The sequence below is a fragment of the Eleginops maclovinus genome, chromosome 6 (genome assembly GCF_036324505.1).
Source record: "Eleginops maclovinus isolate JMC-PN-2008 ecotype Puerto Natales chromosome 6, JC_Emac_rtc_rv5, whole genome shotgun sequence".
NCBI classification, from domain to species: domain Eukaryota; kingdom Metazoa; phylum Chordata; class Actinopteri; order Perciformes; family Eleginopidae; genus Eleginops; species Eleginops maclovinus.
Genome location: NC_086354.1, coordinates 16,512,368 through 16,529,891, shown reverse-complemented (window position 1 = coordinate 16,529,891; position 17,524 = coordinate 16,512,368). Strand labels below are relative to the sequence as shown.

Below are 17,524 nucleotides of genomic sequence, written 5' to 3'. Positions count from 1 at the left end.
CGTGACCTGTGTTTACATCCTCTGCTCAGCTGTTTCTTTCTTCTTCCACTTCGACACAGCGGCTTGCAGTTTACTTTACTGTTTCATCAAGCCAACTAGTGCGCACAGTTACCCTGCAGTCAGCCTCTGAAAGAAAGGAGACTGCATGAAAGTCACTGTCTGACAGTCGCATTGCACACAGCATCCACTTTCAAGGAGTGAGTTAATGCGACACGGCATTGTGAGTATTTTTCTGTATATTTAAAGCAAACTAACGGGTGTGCGTTTGAAATCGCCGGTTTGTGTTATTGATAGCGTAATATGTGTGTTAGCTTTATTAAAAGTAACCCTCTACACTGGCTGTTTTGGTGTGTTTGCTCGCTGGCAGGATAAAGAGGTGAGCTTACCTAACCTGCTTTGTCTCTGTTTTGATGATGGCGCACTCAGGCCCACTAAAGCTAACGCTAGCCAGGTTCATTACAAACTCATATGGCGTTGTCCCGACACAATTAAACATAAAAACATTCAAATGTGAACCTGTGTTTCATGTGCCACTCGGTGCAATGTATGCACACAAAACACGGTTTTCCGTCTTTTTTATTTGTTGTGTCTCCTGGCTTTTAGGAGACTTTTTTCTGTCAAAAGCGTTTTCTGTAACAGGCAGAAGAAGCTTCGTTATTTTAGTTTGTCTCTGTGTTTTTTCTGCAGTAATTGGTTAGAGCAAGCGGGGATATTTTAGCATCTGTTTTGACGAACTGGTTCGGCTTGTCGCTGTTTAAAGATTGAGGTTAATCGCACTGCAGAGAGAAACTGCGATTATGGTCGACAAGTGGGAACAAAAGCTGCACAAACACACAGCTTCTGTTTTTTATGTGTCAGCTCGTGTAATGGATGCTTGGCTCGCTATGTAGCCTCATTCCCAACATATGTGGCAAGGCAGGTTTTTAGGAAACAGTCGACATTAATAGCGCTTGACAACATTTCGTCAAAGCTGTTGTTGTTTTGCTTCATCGTCACACGCAGTGCGAAGAAAGCGTCCCGGCAGCTGATTGGCTGACGGCTGCTGTCTGTGTGGCAACCCCAACACGTGACCACATAGTGGACTGATTGGCTTCATCAGGTGTCAGTTATGGGATAATAAGAACATCTGTAGACATGTATCCACTTGAGGTTAGAAATTAAAACATCTGCATAAAATCAAGCAACATTCCTGCCATAGGAGAAACTTTATTGTAGTTTTTTTCTCAGAGAAACTCAACTATTTGAGTGCTTCTCAAAGTGGGGTCTGTGGTACAAGACTTTACAAAGTCATTCTTTGACATTATCATATATCTTTAATCAAACACATCTCTTATAAAGTGGGTCTGCGGGTCATACATTTAGTTTAACTTATCATTACATTTATTATTTAATCTAACACGTCTCTTACTCTAATACATCTTTAATATGTTAAATACGTGTCTAATATTGCTTATTGATTATTTGTGGATTTTTAAAAAATTGGTTTTCAAACAAAACTTAAAGGATATTTAATTATAGAACTTGTCGGTAGTATTCATGTGGATTTATCGGCAGAAATTAAATAAAATACTATATTATATACTATAAAAGTATGTTGTTGTTTTTTTGTTTATAATCACCTGAAGCTATAAGAGTTGTGTGTTCGTTTAGATTAAGACCTCCATATTAATAGAGAAAGCAGCTCCTCTTAACGGTTCCCACAATGTTGTATTTCTACAGTAGCCCAGAGCAACAAACCAAACACTGATTCCAGAGAAGGGCTTTCTCATTTTCTGTAACCTGAAGGCAAACGTAGGTGTTTCTGACAGACAAGTAAAAAAGGAGTAGTTAGCAGATGGGTTGTCAGTTGGTTGCAATCTGCAGCCTCACCACTAGATGTCACTTAAACACACATGCAGTCATTTAAATGTAAACTCTAGATCCCCATAACTGAAAAAGATATAACTATTATTTCTGAAGCATCTACATGATAGCAAATCCTAAGCAAGGGCTGCAACTAACACTTTTTAATAAATAATCTATAGTATAGTAATAGTTTTGCTAAAATATATTCATAAAACCTAAATACATTTAATTAAGTATGATTTATGACAAATTAAAAAGCAGCAAACATTCCAGAAAATAAAACCAATATATTTGTACACACACTTGAAGCATGACTTGATTAACATGTAAACAATGCAAGATGCAAACGAGTGCAGGTTCACCTCGTTGCCACACACGTAGGGAAATACGCTTTTGCTTGAGCTAAAAATGCCTGTGTCACATTTATCCCCAAACTGTCTGACCTTTCAACATGCAGATTCCAAAGGGTGCAGAAGAGAATAAGAGAAACAACAGCAGTTCTTCTCACAGTTTTAAATGTGTGTTTTGACAAACGCCCCCATGCAGTCGGTTCCTGTTGTTAGCGTGGTACAAGAAACGCTTCAGCTGTCGCATCCTCTGGCAGTTTTTAGGATAATTAACTCAGAGTCCAGTGGTCAAAGTTGTATGAATAGAGATGCGAATACACTTTCTATTCAGTGTGATCGCATCATAAGATCCCTAGCACTAGGCTGGGGGTGGAGTCATAGGAGAATGCATTTTGTTACCAAATCAAAAGGTGCTGCTGAGAATACAAATCTTCAGAGGTTTTCATAGCAGCGTTTCTCATATTCCAGACAGATGGTACTAAAGAAAGGCGTTGTAGTAGCGAGTGACTCATTAGACTCTGGGACATCCTGTGTAGCTGTTGAAATAAAATAGTGCTGCTCTGATTCGACTGTTAATGTTGCCCAAAAACGTACAAATATAGAGATACACATACAACTGATGACAAGTAGAAATTGGTCTTTGAATATACTAAAACCTTCCGTTTCACAACAACTGACTCGTACAAGCTGGATTATAGATGCATGTTTCATTTTAATATAAGTTAGAAAGCATAGACCATGGTCATGGGGGTCAAAATAATTATAACAAGCAGTAACGTTCTGCAGTGACCATCTGCCCTTTACAATATACGCAAGAGAAATGATGTGTAAAATGTTACCCCTGGTGTCAAGACTAGAGGTCAGTAGGTTGTTTAAATTTAAAGGATGTATCCTCTGAGGACCACAAATGTGTTGAGCAAACATCACCATGTTTTAAACGTTTAAAAACAGTTGTGCTAGAAAATACACAAAGGTAATTGTAGTGACTTCAGGAAACACACACACACACACACACACACACACACACACACACACACACACATACACACATATCTCACCCACTTGAACAGGTGAGGCCATACACATTAACCCATTGCGATCCCACAATAATATTTTATAATACAAACTATTACCCATACAAAAGAAATATAAACAAGTCCAAACCTTATTTGTAATAAAACAAAATGTATCTCTTGGTACGTTGGCTCCTACTGTAATATTTATAGTTTTTGATCTCACTTAATGTGGAGATGAACACGACACCGTTCCTTTTCAGTTGCTTCTTTGCACAGAGGAATACTCTGGTGTGTAAGACTTCAAAAACATTATTCAACTCAGGTACCTTTGCAGCGAAACAAATGAGTACTTCGATGAGATTTGCATTTTGTAGAGCACACTTTCTCACACTTTGTATTAATAATACATGTGACACTGCAGAGAAAAGTGTCCCGGTATGTATTTTCCATAGAGCCAGATCTCATCAATTACACATTTTCAAGTATTTGATCTGATATAGTATTATATCCTTTAATGTGAACATAACATGCTCACATTTTGTGCAGTGAATATAATACAAATCATTCCCTCACTGGCATCAAGACATTTACATTTGCAGGCAGGATTTGTGTATTAAAAGTTATTATGAAAAAATGAGGTAACCATTAATCAAAATGATGTATTTGTGTCTTTTGTAAGCACAAATTATTACAGATAAGCTGTCAGTCCATTATAAATGCTATTATGACACTTCTCACTGTAGGTTTAAGGGGGAGACAGAGTGGAGGACATTGCCTGTAATGTTCTGCCAGCTAGGTATTCAAACCACCTCATATGGCTCTAACCACTGAGCCATCCTGCAGCCTGAACGTGTGATTTATTTTTGTCAAAAAAGAATAATATTGTTCTGCTGTTTTGCCACAGAGGCATGGACGTCACCTTCTTTGCTCCCAGAGCTAATAAAACATCTGACTTTACACTTTAGGGGTTGGTAACCATGAGGATTATCAGTTTCCCTCACACTGCCTGCTGATCAGGAGTGTGTACATGCCACTGTGCTGCTTAGACAGGCCTCTGGTGTTTGGTTACAGCTCTAGAGTTGATCTTGTGTTGACGCAGGATCTGTTACAGGTTTCGTCACCCTGCCGGTTCAGAACGTTGTCCCCAGCCGGGTCACAGAAGCCAGCCATGATCTGTAATAGATTTTTCTTTCTGTGGTGAAGTAGCTTCTCTATAGCACAAACGTTATTGCCTACAGTGTCTGGTCCTCTTAAAAGGAGTGGGTGATGGATGCGTTCTGTTTCAAGAGTCTCGATTATCATTGGTAAGATTCTACATCAGTGCCTAAAAGCAATTTGCTTGTTGAATACCTCGCCTATATGATCATGCGGATATTATTTCTACTCAAAAGGACTATGCATTACAGAGAGGGTAGAGGGGAAAAACTAGAATAAAAAATACATTGCTACACAATCAGTGATGGTGAGCGAATCAATGATTCTTTTTGCCTGCGAGAAAGAGCCGAGAGAAAATTACCTTACGAGGCCTCCCGCTACAAAGTCACCTCTGAATTTAATCTTTATTAGCTGAGTCAGATGTGGAGATGCTGAAGAGGCAGAGAGGGAATTCAAGACTTGTCTCCTTTGGCTGAATCGTCTGATTTTACTCTAAGCCAGTGAGGGGTATTTCAGTCAACAAAACATTAATACAATGTTTAATTACTGACATGTTGCAGGGCTTTCCTCTTTATTGCTATGACGTGCTACTTAATACACAGAGAAGCCCGTAGCACAGTACTCACAATGTAAGTAACTTTCAAAACAGCCTGACCACGTTAAGTCAAGCAGAGAATTCTTGCCGTTTAACTAAATCAATTAAACTAATCGTTTTATCTCTAATAAACCTTGTGTACAGTACGCACCACATTACACTGTGCATATTAGCATGACGGATGTAGCTTTTTCGCAACACACACTGATTTGTATTTGGAGGAAAATCCCAGGCTCGTGAGCCAGCAAAATGTTCGTTGTGAAAAAGACCTATAAAACAACTGTGTGTTCGGGTGATTTAGCTTTACAGTGGAGTTAAAGTACTTAACTTAAGGTTTCCTATATTAGGCGACACATTATATCGTCAAATTAAAATCCCTTAACGTTGCATCTTTGGATGGTTCACAAACTTTTTGTGAGTGTATATTGTTGGTGTTATTAAGTCTTCATTTGGAAAACCATTACAATATTTTATTATCCGTCTGTCTCTCAAAGTTGTTAATCCTTCATCAAAAAGACAAACCCGGTCGTCGGAGAGAAGTCAATCTTTACTATAAGCATATAAAATCAATCTTTACTTTTTCTCCTGGCAAGCATGTTGCCATAACGCTTTTATGTGATTTTTCTCAGGTCACTCTCTGGACATGACCGCAGTCTGAACCGACGTCTGTGGAGTAATAGCATCCCTTAGGTCAGCCATTCATCTCCATGCAACTCTGAGGAGGAACCACTGACCCTCAGTACGAGTTTGGCACCTCGAGTTTCTCTTCTCTTTTCACCATGGGGGGAGCCGTGAGCGCTGGCGAGGACAATGACGACCTCATTGATAATCTGAAGGAGGCCCAGTACATTCGCACAGACAAGGTTGAACAGGCTTTTCGCGCCATAGACCGCGGTGACTACTATCTGGACGGCTACCGGGACAATGCCTACAAAGACTTGGCGTGGAAGCATGGCAACATCCACCTGTCCGCTCCCTGTATATACTCCGAGGTGATGGAGGCCCTCAAACTGCAGCCGGGACTTTCTTTCCTCAATCTGGGCAGTGGGACTGGCTACCTGAGCACAATGGTTGGCCTCATCATAGGTGAGTATTGTGTGCCCAGCTGTGTTTTCCCATGTGTGGGAAGGGCTCAGATGTTCTCTAGAATCTAGGTCAAACAAATATTTCAAAAAGGTAGACTGTGTGCCTACAGTTCCGCATCAGTGATTATAGGACTGCAAAGATCTGTTTGTATTTATCTGATTACTTTCCTGATTTAGTCAGTCTAGACTAGATGTACTTGTCACAGCAGCATGTACTGTATATAGGGCATTGCACTAAGTATATGCGTACCAACAGTGAAAGATGTATACAAAGTGTCTCATTCATAAACACAGTATAAATGTACATAATAAGTTAGTAAACACTAGTTGACGAACCTACCACTAACGAAATGTAAACATAAGATACATTTACATAATGAGTGAGCAAAGTCATTTTATTTTAGTAGTAGTGTTAACATTTGGATAGTACTTGTTTGTATGGCTGTCTGCGACTACAAATGATATGATTTTATAAACTGTAACATGTAAAAGTGCTTTTTAAAATCTTATGTTTTTAAGTTTCATATTTTTTCTTGGAAAAAAGTCATTTAGCATGAAAGAAAGGATAAAACATTAACAGATGAAAATAATCCGAGTGGACAAATAACAAAACAACCAATTATTTTACTGATTGGTCTCCCTAATTTTTTGGTCTGTAAAATGTGGGGCGAAAGCAGTAAAATATGCACATAACAATTGCCTAAAGCCCAAAGGACCATCTACCAACTGCTTGTTTTGCCAAAAAGCCAAAACTCAAGTATATTCGGTTTATAAATCACAAAACAAACACAAAATGCTAAATAAAATCAGCAAATTGGGCATTTTTGTTAGAAATTACTTACAAGGTTGTGTGATTATTAAACCAGAAGCACATTCATTTCTTCTGTCAGTCAGAGAAATGTGATTGTTTCAGCTCTTTATGAAATCACAATGGGCAGTAGGTGATGCTGGGTTTGTTATGATAGTTGTAAAAGAAAATACGTTTCCTGTTGTGTTTTTCTTCCAAGGGCCATTTGGTGTGAACCATGGAGTTGAGCTCCATACAGACGTGGTTGAATACGCCAGAGAGAAACTGGAGGATTTCATAAAAACTAGTGACAGCTTTGATAAGTAAGTAAATGCAAATTTAAACAGTAACAGATGAAATTAAGTTTTTTTTCTTGTGGACTACAAGTCTTGCAAATAAAATACTTGTACTCTCTCTAAATCTGCTCATCTAAGCTTCATACTAAAAGCACAGATCACAAGTGTGATGATGAGCTCTGACAAAAAGAAAACCTTTTTTCCATTGTTGTTAAATATGATTTAACTTAACTTGTTATTTTTCCAAAGGTTTGAGTTCTGTGAACCCGTCTTTGTGGTGGGGAATTGCCTTGAAATCTCAACAGATAGTCACCAATACGATCGCATCTATTGTGGTGCAGGAGTGCAGAAAGACCATGAGAATTACATGAAAGTACTGCTCAAAATTGGAGGCATTCTGGTGATGCCTATTGAGGATCAGGTAAGTGCTACAAAGCCATCAGAATGATACAGAACCATCACACCATGACTGCTAATCAAAATGCTAACATGAATCAAAACACAGTAAAAAAGCTTTGACCTACAAGTCTGCTTATGCAACTTTCACATGAATTATTGAGCCACTACTGGCCCTGGATGTGAGCGGCCGGGCAAGGAGCACACACACAGGGATGTATGAATAAATGTATTATTGAAAATGGTGGAGTGTTGACTGTGGACGGACTGGGGCATGAACTGTAAGAGCGCATTCAGAATCCTTTGGGAAGTTGATGGAGAAAATGGTTGTCAGGAACTCCATTTCTAGTAAGGAGGTTAAAGATCATGACAGATTCATGGTTTAAGATTTTGGGCAATTTAAGGAGTTTTTAAGGAAAACGGATCTGAAATGCGGCAGAGCTTGACTCAGATTAGATATTGTGACCCGTGATGTTGGTATTTGGATTATGTTGTCAGTTATTTAACGCATCAGTGCACTTTAAAGTGAGTTCAAAGAGTGCAATATACTTAAAAGAAATCAATGCAATATTATGCTCTGTGTTTAAAGAAGGTGGAAGGCTTTAGTAAGAATGAAAGCAGCCTGCACGCATAATGTAGATCAGACATCCTTGCAAGACCCAAACAGCAGAAAAGTGTTGCATATCAACCATATCAACTCACATGTCTGCACTAACATCAAAAAATACTCTCAAGAGTGGACCAATAGGAAAACTCTAGTAATGGGAAAAGAGCTTTTTGAAAATACGAGACTCAGTACGAGAGAGCAGCATTGAGTAGCAAGCTATTTCATCTGTACATCCATAGTGGATATATAACTCCCACATGAAGTAAATGATATAGATGTAATCTGGTAGGGGATTTATAAAGCATGAAAGGATGGACTGCCCTTAGTGAAAAACGATAAGCATGTGCATTATTGCTGTAATGAAAGAAAAAGCAGTTGCATAGAGACCCTGAATGAAGTACACGATGGCTATGAATGGATGAACTATACATTCACCTTCTAGGCATCTTCAGTCATAATGGACCTGTTGTTCACTTGAAACTATTATGGGTCATGAAAATAACTATTAGTTGCTACAGTTTTTCTAACATCAAACATACTTAGTGTCTTGTTTGTTTTCAGCGACTTAAAAAAAAAAAAACCGTCACTCTTGTTGATGCTCAGATTATCTCTGAGATTGTTCTATAAGCCCTCTGGCAGTAATTGGCTCCCCTTCAAAGCAAGTGTGGAAATTAAATTTACAGTGGAGTTAAAGTAAATTTTTAATGCACCTATTTAACACTGCAGCATGTATGCGGATGTTAAGATGCTTATTTCTTCTCCAGGGGCAAGGTTTCCCTTGGTAACACAGTGTATGTACATCTGCAAACCATGATAAACAAGTAGAATCTGGATTAGGATCTTCAGATGTGTTAATGATATTTAATAAGCAAATTCTGTAATTGTACATGGATAACTGCAACACTGTATTATTGGTTTATGTAGAAAATCAAACCATAGAGGAAGCTTTATTCAGGTGGCATCTCCACAAAATGCACAATAAGCAAAAAGTGTATTTTCATGAAACGGTTCTGATTTAGGTCGGGATTTCTTGCTCGCTGGTGAATTTCATATTTTATAGGTTCAGTTTTTTGCTCTTTATGCAGCTGACCCAGATAACCAGGACTGGCCAGTGCTCATGGGAGAGCAAAAACATCTTGGCGGTGTCCTTTGCCCCTCTAGTCCAGCAGAGCAGAGCTGATGGGGAGAAACCTGACAGTGTCGAGCTGCGTAAGTTTCTCCTGCCTCAACAAAACTAAACCAAACAAAAACTCTGTTTTATTCTAACTGGTCCTGAAGTGTAAAGCAGGCAATATTTCTAGATGATGTGACGAGATGTCTCCTGCAAAAATATTTGCTCTGACTTGTAAAGCCCGCCCTGCAGCTGCTCCATAGAAACGGTTGTACCCTTTCCTAAAATAATGAGACGCAGTCCTCTCTTTGATGGACTCACTTGTTTATGCTGACCTAGTTGAAGGACTGGTGGAGTTGTGTAGATTAATCTTATTTTTGTGGCGCATTGCCCTGAAGGAGTGTCATCTCTCTTTTCCTCAGCCCCGGTGACTGTGCGCAGCCTTCAGGACCTGTCTCGGGTCTACATACGCCGCACTTTAAGAGACCTGGACAACGACGACAGTGCAGGGAAGGAGACGGCGCAGAAAGTTCCCCAGAAGCGCAAACGCAGGCGCTGCCAGCGGCGACGCATCAACACCTACGTTTTTGTAGGCAATCAGCTGATCCCCCAAATGGTGGAGAGTGAGGAGGAGGAACACATTGAGGAAGAACAAAAAGAAGTGGAGGATGAGGAGGAGGAAAGAGACATCGGCGAAATTGAAATTGTCAAGCAAGCGAACATGTTGAGAGACCAAATAATGGCTTTACCGCTGCCGGAGTCACTGAAAGCATATTTGCTGTTCTACAGAGAGAAATGACTGATTGCTCCATGTCCACTCTTTATGAATGCAGCTCCTCCTGAATGCTTTTCTTCCCCTTTTTCAGAACAAATGTAGCGTTATTTCCATTAAATCTTGATGGCAAAACTGTAACAGAAAGCGGCGTCATAGATAATATTGGATAATAATGTTATGATTGTCACAAATCCTTAGTTTTTGCTGACAGTTTCTTTTGATTTGTATATATTAAAAATGGTGTAAAAATATATATATATATATACTAAATGGTTAGTTTCCGAAACCCATTTTGAGATTCAGATTTTATTACAATTTCAGGATTTCTGCAGAAATGCGCAGATTAAAAAGTTCTTATTATATTTGTTAAAACAAGATCATGCAGTTTTTTCCAGAAGCTTTAACATTAACTATCACTTGTCTGGGGATTTAATGAGCACCAGAAAAGGAGCAAAAGACTGCAAGGCAAATAAGGCCAGCATATTCAGTTGAAGAGTAAGACATAATTGCAGAACCATTAATGGGGCACTTATGTTATTGCTCTTACTGAGTTTTGGTTTTCAATCAGTGTGATTTGTACCTTCCTATTAAGTGAAATCATCGAGAGACTAGATTGGTTAATTTTTTCTACAGGGCACTTTTTGATGTATCTTTTTCTACAGGGTGTTTACATTAACTTTTGTTGTAGGCCCTCTCCTCTACATTGTTCCCCTTTACATTGTTGATGCAAATATTATATTACTTTATCATATTGGAGGTTTGTCATAATGATAAAACTGAGTTCTGGTGGTGGTTCACATGTTCAGCTTTGTTTAAATGGGACTGTTAATAGGAAGATTTTTAGTCAATAATGCATGAATATAATGTAAATGTGCTGGGTGTTCCTGACTGTGCTTTACATCTTACACTTGGTCACTGGAGGTGATGTCCCTAGTGATTAAGTCGAGAAATGTTTTGAAAAAGAAAAAAAAAAAAGGTGGGGAAGGATTTCAAAAATCAATTAGATTGCCTTGAGACAAATCTCAAATCTATACTCAAATTAGTATAGGTTTTTTTATAGACAGCGATGCGAATCAAAATCGCTGAGTATTTTGAAAGCCTTTTGTATCCTGGACTGTATGTTCAACAAAGCACCTTAGTCTACAGTCCTCAAGTGAATAAAAAACATTTGTATTGTGGACTGATCTCGTGATGTAAATCCTGTTTAATCAAAGTACAATTTGCTTGCAGAACTCCCATGATAGTGGTGGCTTTTAAGTGCCAACATCCCCCATCACATTAGGACTTCTGTGAGTTTTCTGGCACAGTAAATTTACTCAATAGATAGTATATTTTTACAAACACATTCCACAGTGAAAAAATAAAAAGAGCAGCACATAACTGACAGATGTCACACTTTTTCTAAATGCTTTACGTTCACAGACTCTAGAGATTTCATTCATCTTACTTTGAATGCTTCATTTAGTATTCCAGAAGCTGAATTGAATGTTGTTGGTATTAATTCTATTTAATATACACGTGATATTAATGTTTTTTTATCATGTGAATCTGCATTCAGTTTAATTTGCATTCAGTTTGTTGTAGCGCCCTCTTGCTGTACTGTATCTTGACACTGGGAACTCTGTAGATCAAAACTCCACTGCTGTCTATTCAATAGATAAAATGTTAGTGCTTTAGGTCTTAATTTTGTTCTGCTGTAATGACAAATATTTTTGTTTGAAAATGGGAGTGATTATTCTATTAGTAGTGTTTGTGTGTGAAGAGGTAACAATTATTTCCTGTAACTTTTTTTTTTTTTTTTATATTCATAGGAAAGCTTTGCAAGTGAGCCATAATGGAATAATTTTTCAGTTTATAATTACCAATAACAACAAAGTCCCATTTGATTTGCGTACTGTAGTATCCATTAAAATTCTCATGACCAATTACAGGCATGCAACAGTTTATGTACCATCATCTAAAACATAATTGCTAATTAGAGAGCACTTTAAGGATTGAAAGCAGCGGACCTACAACCTCGACTCTCAGGTCACGCCTTGCACCAAAGTAAATGGGACTGCTGTGATTAATGTGAACGAGTTTTGACTACAAGACTAGCACAGGTGAAGACCAAGTCATAATTGAGTCTGTGCTTTTTTTTGTTAATTTGATGAGAGCTAAAACAGTTATGTTACTGTTTATCAGACCTAAGTTGATTGTTCATAGTGTGTGCAGTTCATTTAAAAAAAAATGTGTTGTTTCTCCATAAATGTTTGGCAAAAAAAATAAAGGTCACAATCACATTACGCCTCTTCTAATCATTGCACTGCTCTCTTTGTGACTTGTTTGAATAAGATGTTAGGTTTACTTCCCTAAAAATTGTGAGGTGGAAACCCAAACAGTAGTGCTAGTGCAAATCTGACATCCTTGGCAAGCTTGTGATCACCTTTTTTGTTTTTTGTCACTGCTGATTCTATCTGCTAACATAGAGATTCCACTTGCCTCCCATTATGGCTTTTGACAGATTTATGCAAAAATATGAAACGTAAACAGGCCCTAATCTGGCACTACCTTTATAGCACACTCCCCTGCCTTGACAGAGGAAAACAAAGATGTAAAATAAGTGCAAGATACACGTTTGTTTGTTTGTTTGTTTGTTTTGTAATCATTAGCCTTTTGGGTATGGGAAGAGAGACGGCACAAAATGTGAGGACGCTGCTGAAAGGACTCAGCCTTGGTAAAAAGGGGTTCCCGCTCTACCAGGTGATCTACCTGGACACAACAACAATATGCATGATTTAAATAAAATAAAAGCTGCCAACAACACTATTCTCACAAGGCATTACTAAATCTATTTTATAAGAAGATGTCTTCCAATTGAATTGGTATAATAACATTTGTAATAGAAGAAAAAAAATCTGATGATTACAATGATTATATAGCAAACAAACCAAGAAAAACTCAAAACAAAACCAGAACAAATTCAGGCTAAAAAAAACATGTGCTATCAGGCTTAGCACATTATACCACAGACTTCCGCTCTTCAAACCAACAACAGACCATTTTTCTTTATAAATGGCAGTCAATAATGACAAGTTGAAGTATGTGCACACAACTGATTATCATAACAACTAGGACAAAACTATAGAGGACAATAACACAAACAGAAATTGACAAAGAAAAATAGTAGGACATCGCAGCGGGTACAAAAAGCAATATAAAGCCACATCAATTGCATAACATGACACTTAGTAAACAGCTGCATAAAACATCAGCAGAGCAGACAGGGCAGACATGTATCAACATTTTAACAATTCAAACTCCACAGCCACAGCGCAAATACTCATACCAAGGGAAACAGAGCTGTTTAGTTTATCCATGGTGGAAAGCAAATAAGATAAGGTACTTGGACTTACTTGAGTTTTCTCATTTTGTGCCACTTTATTCTTCTTCTACTCCACAGCATCTAAGGGGTAAATACTGTTGTTTTAAGTCCACTGCATTTATCTAACAGCTTGAGTTTAAGTTCTTTTTACCCAAGTAATATTTTATATTTATTACATTTATATATTAAATATAGGACTTTGATTTGTATTTTCACTGTTAGTTCTACAGTGTAGTATTACTATTTTCTACAGAAGTGAATTATCTGAACACTTTTTCCACCACTGACGCAAAGTTGAGTCCTCCTCTGGAGAAAGTAACATCCATATGTGGTGCTGTTAGCAGGCTAGGGGAAGCTCCATCTCCTTAAAATTATTATTTAAAATAGATTAAAAGGTGTCCCCAGCTCTGTCGACACTAAAGCAGAGAGGAACTGGCAACAGGAAAAACCCTTCCTCTTCATTTAGCTCCCTTATACTTGATGCCCTAGCGCCAGCTATGGTTGCAACTTACGTCACAACTGTGTGTTTATTTTACTCACATGTCTGTAGCCTCACGCACAGGAAACTCCTGCACAACGTCACTGAATGTAAAAGTTCTTGAGTGAATTTAGAAATCACTGCTGGAGGATTGGCTAATTGCTATTAGCATTTAGCAATGAACTAGCTTTTTTTTAAGTTAATTTGATGAGAGCTAAAACAGTTATGTTACTGTTTATCAGACCTAAGTTGATTGTTCATAGTGTGTGCAGTTCATTTAGCTCCCTTATACTTGATGCCCTAGCGCCAGCTATGGTTGAAACTTACATACGTCACAACTGTGTGTTAATTTTACTCACATGTCTGTAGCCTCACGCACAGGAAACTCCTGCACAACGTCTCTGCTCACCCTTTCTCGATGCAGAATATAACCCGTCCATTACCTGTCTGTCAGGGAGTATCATCACATGCAGCAGGAAGTCCACACACACCTCACTGAATGTAAAAGTTCTTGAGTGAATTTAGAAATCACTGCTGGAGGATTGGCTAATTGCTATTAGCATTTAGCAATGAACTAGCTTTTTTTTAGTTAATTTGATGACAGCTAAAACAGTTATGTTACTGTTTATCAGACCTAAGTTGATTGTTCATAGTGTGTGCAGTTCATTTAGCTCCCTTATACTTGATGCCCTAGCGCCAGCTATGGTTGCAACTTACATACGTCACAACTGTGTGTTTATTTTACTCACATGTCTGTAGCCTCACGCACAGGAAACTCCTGCACAACGTTTCTGCTCACCCTTTCTCGATGCAGAATATAACCCGTCTATTACCTGTCTGTCAGGGAGTAGGCCTATCATCACATGCAGCAGGAAGTCCACACACACACCTCACTGAATGTAAAAGTTCTTGAGTGAATTTAGAAATCACTGCTGGAGGATTGGCTAATTGCTATTAGCATTTAGCAATTAGCCGGACAAAACATGCACCTGTTGGTGACGCAAAATATGGGTGTGCTTGATTTGGGTGATTTAACGTGCTTACAATGTGGTGTATTAAAACAGAAAGATACTTTTTTTAAAATTGTGCCCAGATGCAAGGTTGCTAACGCTCACCAATATTTAGTCATTATTTAGCATTGCATTGTTGAAGGCTATTCCACACACACTGCTAGTGAATTTGTTCTATAGGCCTAATTATATTACGTAGAAAATACATATTTAAATGTCAATCTCTTTTTTGAAAGTATGTCAACAGCAAGTGCAAACAACTTTATTAACTAAATTATCATTTATGGTTTCACAAAATGCACCAGTCAAGTGCAGTCAAGGATAATTCTTTGGGAGATGTGCTTTTTTCGGCTGTCTTGTTGAGATTTAGAGAACATTTTAAGCACTCTCATGTATGAAAGTGGTATCAATCTTTTTAACTGAGTATGAATGTGAATAAGTCTATTTCAACATCAATGTCAGCCAGTCAAGTGTAATCAAGTGTGTTTTATGCCTATTACTTAAAAGTTCTAAATATTTATGTTAAAAAATGAATAATTAAGGTACAGATATCATAGCACCACACTTTTGAATACAATAAAAATATATGTTTTGTATAATGTGTTAAATTGGTGGAATATCCATACACGAAAACTAAAACCCGCCACATGTGGTCCATGTTATAAAAGTTCTCATTTATTTATTTATTATACAGCATATGTGTTAATAAAACATCTGCAAAAAATAAAATAAACCTTATTCTCTAGATCCTGTGTAATAAGGGTATACAACCGAGATGATTTTAACGCACAAAAGCATCTCTCAGACTTTCTTTGCATAGACTGCACCACCATTTCTCTCCCTCAGACACTCCTGTCAGCTTAACAAGCCCGCACAGCACGGAGCACTTTACTGACCCCATTTAATTTGCTATCCTCCAGAGTTTACTTACCCACGGGCCTCTTCCGTTTGGAGTCTACTTTGTAAAATGGAAGGCAAGTGCATGACTAATTGCGCTAATTGACCTGAACTCTTTTTGAATATGATAGTTTTGTTGTCACTCGACAACACATTTTTAAACTGTTTAAGACAGGGTGAAGTTCAAAGGGCCATCGAAAAACCTTTGGAGGCCTTGATGCTACATATTTCCTCTTGGTGGGGTTTTAAAATCATCAATGAAAAGTTATCATATTTACAAGCTGAAGTCCCAAATATTTATAGAATACATCATAGCTGATTTTCATTCTCCTGAATTGGTCCATAGAGAAGATTAGGATGAGAGCCCGAGGTTATAAAGCATCTGGTCATCTCTGGTGCTCATCAAATTAACAAATGCTGTAATCCATACGAGTAATCCCTCAAGTAATCGCCATAATTCATAATTGTTTGAGTTCATTTGAATGTCAGTGTTTATTTACATAATCACGTTTTGGGAGGAAATGCTTTAAACATTATGGAAGGTGTTTTCTAATCACGTTTAAAGGTGGTCAGACTTAGTACAGTGGTTAGTGATTAACAAAGCATCACTCTTTTACCCATACAAAAAAAAAACTAGCCTTGTCTATCCACTCATTCAGGAAATAGATTTATTCTGACCTCAACCTGTGGGTACGTGTCATAACCAGAGAAAAATATATGAGGTTACTCAGCATATTCGTACATAAATACATCAAAAGCGTTCATTTAATCCAACCAAAGCTGCCAACAAACTTCAGTGTAGTTAAGTTTAGTCAAAACCCAGATTTAAAATCAGTTTCGTGTTTCCATTAAGCTTTTATGTTGGAATTAAAAATGTAATTCAATTTGACCGCTAATTCATATATGAATGAAGGCAGAAGTTTTAACTTAAATTAAGCATAAAGAAATGGAAATATGGAAAGCGTCATCATATCACATCATCATATCCAATGCCCAAACGAATCCACAGAGAAGGTCAAGTGATTAACTGTCTGGGACAAATTGAGTGATTAATTGAAAACTGATTTGTTTTAACTTTTCAAATTGTGATAAAAATGACATAGAAAGGCTTGGGAAAATACCTTCATTTTTCTTTGTGATATTTTTGTGATACAGGATGTCTGAGGATCAAGAGAAGGAAAAAAAATACTTTAAAACATTTTATAATTGCACATGTCGTGTCCACACAGTCTTTTCGTGAAGTAGAGGTTCGTAGGTCCACAATGAATCCAGAAATCCCAGAAATCTGAAACATCTTCCATGTATCAAGTATATCACTCTGAAAGAGGTCTTTTATTCCACCGCTCTAACAGCTGTCCTTCACAATGCCATTATTTGAATGTTTTTCAGTTCTCCTGTCCGCCATTTTAGGCCACAGACACGACTTAAGTGCAGCATCCTTTTCAGACAGGGTCCTGGGAGAGCAGTCTGTGTCAAGTAGCATATTTGAGTTTAGGGGTCTGTGAATTACAGGAGATAGTGGACAGAGAAGGAAACCCAGTGGTAGTGGCATTGCCTTGGCTCTCCACAAACATCGGGTCCAGGCAGGCGACTTTGGCAGCAAAAAAAGCGTGAATACAATGAAGCACGGCAAAGAGGTTTGAAAACTCCAGCTCCTTTAAGAGAAAGAAAATAAAATCAATACTCAAGTCATATGAGAGTAATTCATTTTCCAATAGCATTGTTGATTTGAAAGCCTTGTTGAATGACCTTTTCATTGA

General features: G+C 37.9%; 2 protein-coding genes across 2 annotated transcripts in view; one reads left to right on the top strand and one right to left on the bottom strand.

Annotated features, from left to right (window-relative positions):
* pcmtd1 (protein-L-isoaspartate (D-aspartate) O-methyltransferase domain containing 1) lies at positions 1 to 12,297 on the top strand. The gene is made up of 6 exons (XM_063885962.1): positions 1 to 220; positions 5,588 to 6,044; positions 7,051 to 7,153; positions 7,376 to 7,547; positions 9,215 to 9,338; positions 9,663 to 12,297. Exons 2-6 carry the CDS (start codon positions 5,738 to 5,740, stop codon positions 10,037 to 10,039), a joined length of 1,083 nt encoding a protein of 360 aa, XP_063742032.1. The 5' UTR covers positions 1 to 220; positions 5,588 to 5,737; the 3' UTR covers positions 10,040 to 12,297.
* Positions 12,298 to 15,607: 3,310 nt separating this feature from the next.
* Positions 15,608 to 17,524, bottom strand: part of sntg1 (syntrophin, gamma 1) — a 36,101-nt gene continuing 34,184 nt past the window's right edge. The window contains exon 19 of the mRNA XM_063886663.1: positions 15,608 to 17,419. Coding sequence (XP_063742733.1) covers positions 17,237 to 17,419 — 183 coding nt within the window. The 3' untranslated portion in view covers positions 15,608 to 17,236. The remainder of the gene's footprint in view (positions 17,420 to 17,524) is intronic.

Bases quoted from the DNA above. Each gene is read 5' to 3' on its own strand.
- pcmtd1 (XM_063885962.1), top strand. From the start codon at position 5,738: ATGGGGGGAGCCGTGAGCGCTGGCGAGGACAATGACGACCTCATTGAT. The intron at 7,154-7,375 runs GTAAGTAAATGC...ATTTTTCCAAAG, and splicing joins ACTAGTGACAGCTTTGATAA to GTTTGAGTTCTGTGAACCCG. The intron at 9,339-9,662 runs GTAAGTTTCTCC...TCTTTTCCTCAG, and splicing joins ACCTGACAGTGTCGAGCTGC to CCCCGGTGACTGTGCGCAGC.